Source organism: Rhopalosiphum maidis, chromosome 1, assembly GCF_003676215.2.
Source record: "Rhopalosiphum maidis isolate BTI-1 chromosome 1, ASM367621v3, whole genome shotgun sequence".
Lineage (NCBI taxonomy): Eukaryota > Metazoa > Arthropoda > Insecta > Hemiptera > Aphididae > Rhopalosiphum > Rhopalosiphum maidis.
This window is the reverse complement of record NC_040877.1, coordinates 68,810,692-68,824,284: the sequence shown is the minus strand read 5'-3', so window position 1 is coordinate 68,824,284 and position 13,593 is coordinate 68,810,692. Positions and strand designations below refer to the sequence as shown.

General features: G+C 25.0%; 1 protein-coding gene across 6 annotated transcripts; it reads left to right on the top strand.

Moving 5' to 3' along the window:
* The first annotated feature begins 590 nt into the window (after window positions 1-590).
* Window positions 591-11,665, top strand: LOC113547950 (serine/arginine repetitive matrix protein 1). 6 transcript variants are annotated; one of them, XR_003404866.1, is made up of 20 exons: window positions 591-778; window positions 2,820-2,909; window positions 3,013-3,138; window positions 3,201-3,371; window positions 3,801-3,889; window positions 4,325-4,471; window positions 5,888-6,025; window positions 6,384-6,544; window positions 6,619-6,743; window positions 6,848-7,101; window positions 7,163-7,232; window positions 7,521-7,616; window positions 7,730-7,815; window positions 8,070-8,165; window positions 8,289-8,349; window positions 9,335-9,601; window positions 9,665-9,769; window positions 9,853-9,983; window positions 10,578-11,105; window positions 11,175-11,265. XR_003404866.1 is itself a non-coding variant. In XM_026948550.1 (19 exons), exons 1-18 carry the CDS (start codon window positions 770-772, stop codon window positions 9,973-9,975), a joined length of 2,214 nt encoding a protein of 737 aa, XP_026804351.1. In that variant the 5' UTR covers window positions 592-769; the 3' UTR covers window positions 9,976-9,983; window positions 11,359-11,665. The 6 variants fall into 6 exon arrangements, 1 of the variants encoding a protein (XP_026804351.1); XR_003404864.1 differs by having other exon boundaries at window positions 10,489-11,105; XR_003404863.1 differs by having other exon boundaries at window positions 10,472-11,105.
* The last annotated feature ends 1,928 nt before the right edge of the window (window positions 11,666-13,593 follow it).

Here is a 13,593-nt window from a genome sequence, read left to right as displayed (position 1 = left end):
GACGCTATACATCCGTAAATTCTTTTCGAATAAAAATAGTAAAAACTAAAAATCATTACACGTCGCTAAGAAATACAAGGACTGCAAATGTCTTAGTAACCGAATTTCTACTATTAAAAAAAGAGAATTTTTGTGGTACAATCTAATTTTTAAATTTTAAGTCTGACAAATATCTATATCTATTTAATCGTGTCAAGGTTGTTTTCTTAGACTACTCATAGATATAAATATACAATAATATTATCTGTAATTATATGATTACTGTGTGATCGTGTATAGCATAAATTAGAACTTAAAAGGCTAGTTCGACTATTTATCGTTTGAGTAATTCGTGGTTTTCAAGTTATACGTTAGTAAGTACTAAATAAATATATCAACAACTATTTGTGTATATTTTGCGTTTAGGAAAAATGGATTTTTTTTCCATGACGCCAAACCACAATAAAAATGCCGTACAATAATATTGTACAATTACATATCTGTAAGGATGGCGTGGAGCCACGAACTTCATTTACACAATATTGTAGTAGTTTGTGCATGTAACAATACTGATTGGATCACGACCAATCGGCGTTTCGGAATAGTTTATTTCTTTTTACCATTGTTTTCGGTGCGTGAGGACTACGGACTACTGAGTTTGACTTGTGACTACTGGGGTATCTGTCATACTGTTTTTAATTTTAATTTTTCGCTTAGGTAGTGATTTTAGTGTTTTACCGTCCTGGGTGTTATTGTATTCTGATCTGTTGGTTCTAAAGCCAGAATCAAGATGTATACGGTGAGTGCGATTTAAAAATAATATGTTACATGTTTCTTGTAATTAAGACTATCATGACAATTATGACGCTTCACGTTTTTAAACGCATGATAGTGCGTTGGAATTGTCCAGCATTTTTACTAATACGGTGTTAAACATACTATTCTAAATTCAATCAATATATTTATTATAATTGTCTGTTCTATATTTTGCATTTTATAAATTACGTCTCATTGGATATTACCAATATTATTGTTGAAATGAGCTAGTTTTATGTTTAACTGCTGTATTGCAAAATATGTTGGCATATTATGGAATGATAAGTCTGATTGATTTAAAACCGTTGTCTTTTGATTATCATGCATTCAAAATAAATATAAGTGCATAATACCTATATCTTTAAAAATATATAAAAGATAAGCTAATGCTTAATTGACTAATACAATTAATAAATTAACCTAATAATGTAGTATTATATAATAGAAGGGTGACATTTCACTTATTTATATTTCATACCTAAGTATCTACCTAGTTCAATTATAAAAATAAACATAGATAACTGAAACTAAATAACTTGTTAATAGGATGAAATAACTTATGGAAATAATTGATTTTTTTCTTTTTATATTTAATAATTTAAATATTATGTACTTATATAAACAATTAAGAAGGTCATAATCAAGGTTTGTAATTTGTGAACTTATAAATTGTTATTATTTAATGTAATATAGGGTAATTTATTTTGGGAAACATTTCATAAAAAATTATTACATTTTAACTAGTTAAATTTAAAACAACATTTTTGAAAATTGATAGCCTTTTCCTTTTCATGTTATGATGTAATTGATGTACTTTTTATAAATTTTGAATTGAATTAATTTTTAATTTTATATACCAAAGCTGGATATTTTTCTGAATAGAAAATCAATTTTTTTTAAATTAGTCGCATCAGTTATAGGTATTGATAGTTTTGATAAGCAGACACAATAGAACCCCATACAATGTTGCTTATATATAGTCAACTGCGTAGGTTTTACTTAATATAGGCAGTGTTATATATTTTAATGAAGTATAACAACGTTATTTGTATTCATCTATGTTCATCTTAAACTTTACTGTATTTTGTGACATTTGTGTACAGATTTCCTGATAGGTTATTTTCTTTCTTGGGGAGATTGTATCTTATTGTATACTATTAATTGATCAATCCAAACAATATAAAAATTTGAAGTTTTAAATATTTTTTTCTTAAGCATATTAAGAATGAGAATTTGAATATATTTCGTCATAATGCATAAGACAATGAAATTATAATACAGTAAAACCTCTATTAATGGACACCTCTCAATGGTGGACCCTCCCCAATAGTGGACATTTTTAAATTCCCTGGCAAAAATGTATATACATAATAAGAGTTATAACCAACCTCTTAATAGTGGACACTCCTAATAATGGACGTGGACACTAAAAACTGGTACCAAAATTAAAAATTACCTCATAAATGGACACAATACATGTCAAAATTAATGTTTAAGTAATAAAAATTTAAAATAATATATTTATTTATTATATATTTCATACATTCATATTTTATCTTATCTTCATGGTTTTCTTATTCGAAAAATGACAAATGGTAGCCAATTTGCAAATTTACTCTGAAGAGCAGAAAAAATTTACCCCTAAAAAGATTACAGAGTTTTCTAATTGTACATAAACATTAAACATTAAACATTTTTATACACTTTTAAATATATTCTTATTATATAATAAATAATAAATTAATATTTCAATGTATATGTAATATGTATGTACGTATATGTATAATCAATTTTCTACAGCATCTCTCTCTAGTGGGCATTTAGTAATTTCTCACAAATGTCTTCTATGTAGATGTTTTCTCAATAGTGGACATTTTATAATTCTCTATGGCTGTCCACTATATAGAGGTTTCACTGTAACAAATAACCAATAATAAAATTTTACCCACCTATTAAAAGATTTATTGAATGCCATTAATAAAATTAAGTAACTTTGACAACTTATACTATTATTTAATTTATAGGGTACTAGCGCTGATCAAGATACTAGATTCAGTGACAAAGAAAAAAAGCTTTTGAAACAAATGAAATTTAGTGAATCTTTAAACGCTAAGGTATTATAATTAATATAATTGAAGTATTTAATTATCCCGGTTTTTAAATTTTTTATTTTATTTTCCAATTTCTAAAATTATCAAAATATATGTTCCATTAAAGGTTGATATGAATAAAGTAAAGCTAGATACTATCAAACCTTGGATTGGTAAAAGAATAACAGAATTGCTAGGAATGGAAGATGATGTTGTAGAAGAATTTGTGAACAATCAGCTTGAAGCAGATACTGTATGTAAAATATACCTATTCTATATTTTACTTACATTATTTTAAATATTGCCATTTTTTAGTGGCCCGATCCAAGAAAAATGCAAATAAATCTTACTGGTTTCTTGAATGGCAAAAATGCTCGAGTGTTTATGACAGACTTATGGGAGTTACTTTTGTCTGCACAGGAATCTCCATCGGGCATTCCCCCTAAATTTATTGAGCAAAAAAAAGAAGAATTAAAAAAGAAAATGGTAATATTATTGTTATAGTTGTTTGTGCTTACTATTTTGTTAATTTTGGTAATAAAAATGTATTTGTTTAACATATAATTAATTTATAGTAACAGCATTTGTGATATACTATTTCATAAATGGAAGCAGTGAATCTCAAATTGTTTTTTTGCTATTAGCTTCAATAAAAAGTATTTAAATTCATAAAATAAATAAATTATGTATGGTATTATACAATAAAATTGATTTTGAGTAAACCTATTCATGGATTGCAGTTTGAGAACCGCTGTCTTATAGTATTAAATAATTAAAATATATCTGATAATTTATGATAGAAAGTCATAATACATAAATTATTCAATGTATTAATTTGTTTTGCTCATTAGAATTTTTTTAGTTAAAAGGTATTATACAATATTAAAGGATTAATATTAAAACTATATATTACAGGAAGATCAAGAGCGAGTAGGCGATATGATTAAGAAGTTTGAAAAAGACAAAGAAGACAGAGAAAAAGAAAGAAAAAAAGATAGAGAAAGGTAATATTTTATGTTAACTTATCTGTTTATCATAACAAAATTATTGTTTTATTTTTTCATTTTTTTTCTAAACATATTTTTAATGTGTTATGACAGTCTTTAATATGTTAGACTTACACAGAACATTATCAACTCAATTTATAATTTACAAATTAAAATGTTGCAACCAAAAATTATTTTACATTGTAGTAAATTCTATGTAATGCAATTATTATTTTGTCTCGGCATTTCTGGCCTTTATTTTTATTAAAGAATTTAAAAACTTTAGATTCTAAACGGAGCAATGAATTTACTGATTCATCAATGATGTTTGTATATATTTTCAAGTAGAAATAAAACTTGAAAAAGTCTATGTACTACCTATCTTTATCACAATCAAAATATGAAAGATTTAGAGTAATAATTATATTAATTTCTATAATATTTTTGTTTTAGAAGAAAAAGTCGTAGTAGATCACATACACGAGATCGTCGTAGTCGATCTAGAGATCGCCATCGTGATAAACGAGATAAAGAAAAGGAAAGAGATAAATATAAAGATCATGATTCAGATAAAGTTCGAGAGAAGCATACAAAAAGAGAGTAAGTATTGTTATACAATTTTAATCAATAAATTAAGTTTTGAATATTGATGTTTTCTTACAGATACTTTAGTTGTAGATTCTGAGGGGAGCAATAAATATACATATATTTTCAATGTGTTTTTGTTTTATAGTAGAAAATTTATATTAGAAAAACACTTTAATATCAACATTGATTTTTCATAGTAAAATATATACAGTTGGTACCTTTTTTACTTTACTGTCAAAAGTAAAAATTTCAAAGTTCTTCAGATAATTATTTGGAAAAACATGCATTTTTACACAACAGTATTTCTTATTTTAATATATATGGTATAATTTTCAAATTATTCTAATTTAGCTATTTATGAAAATTTATTATTCTTAATTTTTTTTTCTGTTAAATTCATTAAATTGCTTTACAGTGAAACTTCTATTAATGATCACCTCTTACACTCGGTCACTTCTATGTAATGATAGTTTTCTTTGTTTTCTTTAGTCTTAAGTGTTATGTTATGTTACCTCTAAATAGCGGTCATCATTATTTTTTTGTCCCTTCGGTGACTATTAATTTAAAGTTTCACTGTAGTTAGTATTTAAAAAATTAGACATTTTAAACAAAGAGTAAACATAGCTAGTTTAAAAATATTATTTGTTAAGACTTGAAACTTTTACTTTTATTATTATATTTTATTATATTATACACAAAGGAATTTTTAAAATATTTTTGATTGATTTTAAGCTGTTGCTTATTTATATTATTAACTTCTCCACTCTTTTGTATAGCGAATCAATATTGACTAAAAGATTAATAATTATAATATATGCTATAAATATACAAGGTGTCTCATGAGAATTTACCCATTAACAATATCTTCTGAAATAATGGATAAATCATAATTTTGTTTTTTTTTTTTTTATAAGGTTCACAGGGACAAGAACTACAAATATTTCATGAATTAATTTACTTTAATGTTTTCGTAAAAAGTTAGAAAAAATATTTTTTTAATTATTTTTAAAGAAATTGAAGATAGCCAATTTGTAAAGTTCACTTTTTGACAATATTGACGTTTCAACATATTAATTTCATTAAATTTTGAATCTTATAAAAAAAAAAAAAGAATTATGATCTCTCCATTATTTCAGAAGATATCACAGTTGGTATATTCCTCACGAGACACATTGTTCATACTATTATAGTTATTAATAATATGATAAATGCCTTGTTTTTAACATAATAGCAAGAATAAATTGTATAATTTATGATAAAATATACATTAAGGCTGATGACCATCTCTTAGAATAATATTATATATATAATTTATAATTACTATAAGAAAGTGTTCCTTGCATACTTTTTTTTCAATACATAATTTAAATTCATTTTTCATATTCTTATCAATTATCAAATACAATAAATACATTATTATGTTATTAGTTCTCGTTCAAAATCAAAAGGGAAACTCGTGAGTAATGGACATAGTTCACCAGCTAAAACTAAAAAAGAAAAAAGTCGAAGTTGTTCGCCTAAAAATGATGTTACAATATCTGAAGAAAAAACCAACTTAAAAAATTCGTAAGTATTATTTTACTAATCTATTTAATTAATATTTTAATTATAACAATATTAAGACTGTTTATATTCAAAATCATTTTCCATTGTATTTAATGATTTATCTATAAAATTAAAAGGTATACTCGATTCTTACTATATAGTAAAGCCATACTTAAAATAATTTTGTAATATTTGAATTAATATATTAGTTGTATAATTACACATAAGTTAAAATGTTGAAGAACACATCATTTAAGTATTTTAATGTTATCTAAAACATTATAGGAAATACTTTTTAAAAAGACTATTTATTTTGGTGTTAATAATTAATTTGTTAATAAATTACAAATACATTATACCTATCTTTATATTATTTTAGAGTTTCGCCTACTAAAGATAAAGTTGTAGAAACAAATAATAAACCTAAACCTAAAGAACGATCATTATCTAGAGATTCTACTAAACGTAGAGAGAAAAAACGTCATCATTCTTCGTCATCAAGTCGTAGTTCATCATCATCTAATTCATCTTTAAGTCCTGGTATTTATAAAAAATGTTGAATTAAGTTAATTGGTTTATTTATTGTATAAAATATTGGTGGTTTATTTTTCTAGACCGTAAAAAAGATTTTGAGATTCAGAAAAAAGAAAACAGTATCCAAAAAAAAAGGCAATACCGAACAAATAAAGATGAATCCTCTGGTAGTGAATCAGACAAAGATAAATCTACAGATAGAAGAGTAATATTTTTAATTGTTTATAAATGAATAATCAAAGAATATAGGAGGTTCTATTTTTGTAATTAAAACTGATCAACAAAATAAATTAATTTTTGTCTTTAAAGGATCGCCGTGATCGTTCATCTTCTCGGTCAAGACGTCCATCTAGACATGCTTTCAATCGTGGCCGTTACCGTGAAAAAAGTCGTGATCGTTATTACAGAGATAGAGAGAGAGAAAGAGCGAGAGAAAGAGAACGAAATCGGCGTGATCGTGAGCGAGAACGTAGAGATAGAGAAAGAGCAATTCGTGAAAGAGACCGTGAACGTGATAGACGTAGGCAAAGAGAAAGAGAAGAAAAATCATCACCTCGAAGAAGGTAATTTGTGTAATTCTAAAATTTGAAAAACTTAATATTTTGTAATATCTTTTATGATTAGAAAATCCAGAAGTCCTGAAAGAAAATCTAGATCAGGCAGCAGACATACTAGATCTCGTTCAAAATCTAAAGTATGTTGTTAATGTTATTATTAGTATTTGTTATAACTTTATAAGCATTTGTGTATGATAGTATTACAAGTGGTTTCTTAATTTCAATAATGTGTTACTTAGTGGCGTACTAATGAAATTCAGATCTAGGTACACCATTGGTGTTACTACATATAATGTAACATTATTATTATTAATAGTTATCAATTCTTATCTTAATTTCAATACTTTTATTTTGTTATATCAGTTTAAAAACGTTTGTTTGATTGTTATTCAATATTAAGTTATACAATGTTAATTATTGTTTAGAGGAGACCAAGTGGAAAATCACGTAGCAGAGAACGCACGGTTAAAGATTCTAGCATTGTTTCTCCCACAAAAAAAGATAACACCTCAAAATCAAAGGTATTATATGTGTTTATTTTTATCAACATAATATTTTAACAATATACATTTGTATAACTTGTTTTAATAATGTTATTATACTTAATTTTATTTTATTTTTTGTTCATTATCAGGCTTCTCAAGAAAGTTTATCTAGAACCCCTTCACCTTTTAAGAAAGTTGAAGATAAGACAGAACGTAAACCAGTAAAAGATAGATTGTACGTAAACATAAATTTTACTTTTTAGTATTTTAAATTTAATATTTTCTAATTGTAAAATTTTGTTTTATTTATTTCAATTAAACATAATAATAAAAATGGAATATTTCATGAAATATATTTTTACTATCTATGTGGGCTGTGAGATTTCTTAAAATAATTAAACCAAAAAATTTAAACCCTGGTAGAACTTTGTGTTTTAAATGGAGTAATTGTATTTTTACTTAATTAAATAATTTGATACTTATTTCTAGGGGTGTTAGAGATGAACAACATTCTAAATCTTCTCAGCCTCAAAGATCAAAAGGACAATCTCCTTCATCAGAAAAGAAAAACAATAATGATAAAAAGTAATTTTGATATTTTAATTTTATTCAACATAACTATTATTTACCAATTAAATTTTAAAATTATCTTCTATAACTTTTTAAATAGTTTAAAATATATCTAATATGATTGAATATTTCTCTTAGAAATTCATCTAGTTCTAGACGAAAATCATCAACATCTCCTGTTATTAAAAAGAAAGAAGAAGTGAGTATTTTTTTTTTATTTATTAACAGTATATATTTATTGTCTACAATTGAAGGATGGGCGGGAATAATGTGCTATGTAACATTTTTTGGAGAACATGCTATGAAGCAATCTTGATGTATATTAATAAGAATCTAAAAATTCCCAGAATTTTTTATCGTTCACAATCATTGTGTACATTCTTAGAAACTGGTATACAATACGGCAAAATATTTTTTTTGTTTTTAATTGTTACTATAAAATTTACTAAGTACTTCATAATACGTTATTCTCACTCACCTTTCAATTATACAATTAGAAATATTTAATTATGCATTACAATTTATTTAGAAGATCAAGTTTATAAAATATAATAATAATACTTCAATTTTTAAATAAATCATAAGCATTTTTATATTGTAATATTTTACATACTCATTAATTACTTAAAATTCAAGTAGTAGTTTAAGTGTTGCAAAAACCAATGTATGTAGTTAAATGATGGTCATACTTTCAATTTATATAGTTGGTCAATAATAAAATTTACTCTAATTATAAAGCTAGTGACACAAATTTATCTAGAGAATTCTAAATTTATATGTTGTTTATTTGAAAAAAATGTTATGTATTTTGCCATTATTTTACTAAACTCAAAATCTATTTTATAAATCATTGATAAATGCAGCACCGAATTTGCAAGGTATCAGCGCACCAACTTTTAGAACTTCTAATATTTAATTATAGTCAACAGCTATTGTATGGTTTAAATATTTTGAATCAATTTATTTTCTACTAATGTATGTAATAATTTATCTCTATAATAAAAAAAAATATGACCAAACACTCAAAACTGGTTCATATTTTGAGTGACCCACTGAATTTTACTCAGTAACTTGCCAGACTAATCCAGACCTAGATGAATGTATCTTAAATTCTAGTATAGTCTAGACTAAATTATATATTGTTTTTTCAGTATATCCATTAAATTTTATTTTATTTATTGTAGGAAAAACCTGAAAAAGTAAAAAAACCTTTGAAAAAATCTGATGTTTCTGATGCTGAAAACGCAAAAAGTAATAAAAAAAAAGATGAAGAATCAAGTTCGTCAGATGAATCGTTAAAAAAGTCTAAAAAGAAAATTAAAAGAGATTCTAGTTCAGATGATGATAAAAAAACTAAAAAACGAAAACTAAAGGATTCTACTTCATCTGAAGATGAAGATTCTAAGAAAAAAAAGAAACGTAAAAGAAGATCGTCCAGTTCTAGTTCAGATGTATGTGTAATTTTGAATTAAGCTTAAAATTTTTATTTATCTTTGTTGTATGTACTTCTATAGGAAAGTGATAGAGATGACAAAAAAAAGAAAAAAGATAAGAAACATAAAAAACACAAGAAGCATAAGAAACATAAAAAACATAAGAAACGCAAAACTGAAGAAAGTGTAAGTAACAGTTTGATATATATATTATACTCATCATATACTAAAGCTTTTAATCATTATATATTTTTGTTATAATTTAATAGGGCTCTGATGTCAAGTCTGGAGATGAATCAGAACAACGTTTAAGAGAAAAGGCATTGCGTACGATGAAAAAGAAAAATCAAGCTAAACATGATGGAACCCCTAATAGTAATAGCAGTGATTAATAAAAGAGGTTAGTTTATATTGAAGACATAACCGCACAATAATGTTTGACTAGTATAGATCTCGAGAATTATTTATAAGATACAATACCTAATGATACCTGCATGATAAAAAAAAAATGGTCTTAAAAATCTGTAGAAATTAAATGGTACAGAGAATTTTTTTTTAAATAAATCAGTAATATTATTTAACAAATTAAAATCTGTATATTATTTATTATAATATAATTGTAACCTGAATGTTTTTTTTTTACTTTTATTATTACTTTACTATACTAATAATATAATCAATCAATTTAAATATAAAAATAATTTCATTTTTATTTTAACTGATAGTTTTCAAACAAATAATAAAAAAATACTTATATATTTGTATTCAATTAGTCACTGGAATTCATAACCAATGTATTTGTTTTTTTTTTTATATATATTAGTCAATAAATAATATTTTTAGGTAAGATATTCTTTCTTTTTGTCATATTGACCGTTGTAATTCTAGCAACGAGAATTTGACAGGTTAGCCTACTGTCCAGTCAACAGGCTGCTGACTTGTTAGCAGAGTTATACTTGCATCATTTTCATAGCGCTGTCTGATCATTTTTGAGGTTACTACAATTGTTTTCTTTCAATCAACATTTTTAATGAACACCTACTATACTTCTATCAACATTCATTCTGCATTTCTCCAATCAACATAACTTCTATCAACACAACTGCAATCAACATTACTTCTATCAACACACCTGCAATCAACATATCTTCGTTCAACATTACTTCTATCAACACACCTCCAATCAACATATCTTCGTTCAACATTACTTCTATCAACACACCTCCAATCAACATTACTTCTATCAACATGCCTGCAATCAACATATACTTCAGCACTTCTATCAACCCGCCTACTTTCTTTTCAACATTCCTTCTATTAACCCTTGATCTTCACTGCAATCAACATTTTTTTTGTGCTGCCAAAAATCCTTCAATATTCTTTCAAGATCAATTGAGGGTTTTATGTTTTCAAATCACTGAAAACTATCGTTCCATCTACTAATTCTCTGTAATCATATGATTGAATCCAGAATAAGATGTGTGCACAATTTAATATCTTAACCAATGAGAGTTGTGTTATGGTATGCATCCTAAAATATAATTATTTATTAAATCAATAATTTTCAAGTTTTTTTTAATTTTAATTTTAGGATAAATACAATACCCACGACAGCTGTTTGAAAATGTACCTAGGCCAATTGAAAATCTACAGTTGATCTAAAAAAAGTTTTTGGCTTATGACAAATTACTCAATTAATATATAATATAATCTTATTTTGTATAAAATATTTTTCTATAAGAAAATCTATTTTAAATTTAATTGTTTTGTTTCAGGTCTTATAGTTAAGAAGAAATTGATGTATAGTCACAATTCACAAGAATGGTTCTTCGGAGGTTTCTTAAATTTTAATAATTTTTTCATTACGTTTTAAATAAACAATCAATTTATAACATTAACACAATTATACACATCTTAAAATAAATATACTATAGTATTCAATTTTTAAAAATGTATAATAAATTTAAAATACATTGTTTAATTTAATGGTTCACATAAGCAATACAAAAAGTATACATTTAGTTATGTTTTAATATTAGCTACAACAATTAAAAATAAATAAATATGACATATTTTTACTTAAATAAGAATTTTCATTTATTTGCATAAATTGCTATCATAATTTTGTACCCTGTTCTTTTTTTTCAATGCCCATTGGCCATTACCCAATGCAATTACAGAAAGTAAAATTAAACTTTAATGATAAGTTGACTAACCTAGTGTTAATATATAAAAATTTAGTTCAATTTTTGAAGTGGATGCCTATATACATTTGTAGAGAAATCTGATGATTTGGTTAAGAGTTGAATGTTTGTTTTGATATAAAATATATTGACCTGCTGCTACAGCTGTTTGCTGATTAATGCTATTAGGCATTTCATTAAGAAGTTATCTACGCTTAAAAAACTTAAGTTTTAACACTGTTTATTAATTTATTTTTATTGTTATTCTTTTCTGTACTTTATCAATTTATCATAATTTTTATTGTTTTAATTATAATTGTTGAGCTGTAATTGTCATGTGCTAAAAGCTAATCAAATAAAAGTCAGATCAATAAAAAAGCCCAACAATTGAGCTCACCATTATCATTCTTTAATGTTTAGTTGTAACACAGAATAGAATCTATTATATGGTTGTATGTCTTAAAAAATATTTGTATATTATCAATGCACGGAGGCTTAAGTATACAAATATAATTTATTTAACAATTGCCGCATACAGAAAAGATACAGGTTATGAAAGACTTGACAATACATTTAATGATTATGCACTACATAGTCATATAGAATAGGCCAGGAACCAACCAATATTAATAAACAGTGGCAAATTTATGTGTGAGACAATGCCTCTTTAAAATGTACATAATAATAAATAATACATCACAATAAGTATACTTCTTAGAACCCAGAAAGGTTATACCATATATTTTGTTTATAATCTTAAAGATTTTATTATTTAATTTGGAAATAATTTCTTTAACGAACTATATTAATATGAATTATCATTTATTATATTGTATATCTTTCTGTATTAATTACTAACAATAGCGATAAACTAATATAAATAATAAACAAACACAAGTATTTCAGCTGGAGTCAATATTTTAATGGCATCGGAGACTGTCTAACGTTATCTCTAAGCAGTGGTGGTATGAAATATTTTAATGAATGGGAAAACGTGTTTGTGTGACCAGACTTATAATATATCTATGTTGTACTCACCTATTTTTATTATATAACACATTTGAAATATCTCCCAAAAACACCTGTAGGCACAATTAGAATTTTATATTTTGGAAAGTGTTAGATTTTTATTAATGAGAAAAACCAAGATGAGCGTAATATATAAATTACATAAATATATAAAGAAAAATAGGTAAGTGGTCATAACTTTATAGGAGTACAATAAATACAGTTATGTATATACCCGAATGGTAACCCAAGCCCCCTCAAATTGCACTTATGAAAATAGAGCCTATTTTTAAGCAAGACTGTACCTCCTGTTGTGTAAGGTTAGCTGACTAGATGAGTACTTCATAGGAAGATAGACGTTCTAACCTGATCTCTATTCTTAACCATAAAACTGAACAAAATATCATACCTAAGGTATTAGAAATTTTAAGAATAGCTAACTGAGTCTGAAATCTTTAACTTTATATTGCTAATTATGGAGGTCACTTCAAACATTTTGATAAAAATAACATAAATTATATATGTTTAAAGATATGTTTGTAAAAATATCAATTTGAAATTTTAATTTGTTAATACCCCCACAAAAAGTTTAGATATTTACAAATTGTCAAAGAAAGTCAGTATTCAATCAAGATTAATTAAAGCATATAATTTATGTTTCACTAATTTAACTATTATTTGTACAAACCATAATTTACTTTAACTAGGTTGATCAATTGATTTTTATTCAATTTTATTATTGTTTTAAAAGATATGATCAAAATAATCTTACAGAATATTTTTTAAAGTATTTCAATACATAAAAATTGTGATTCGAAT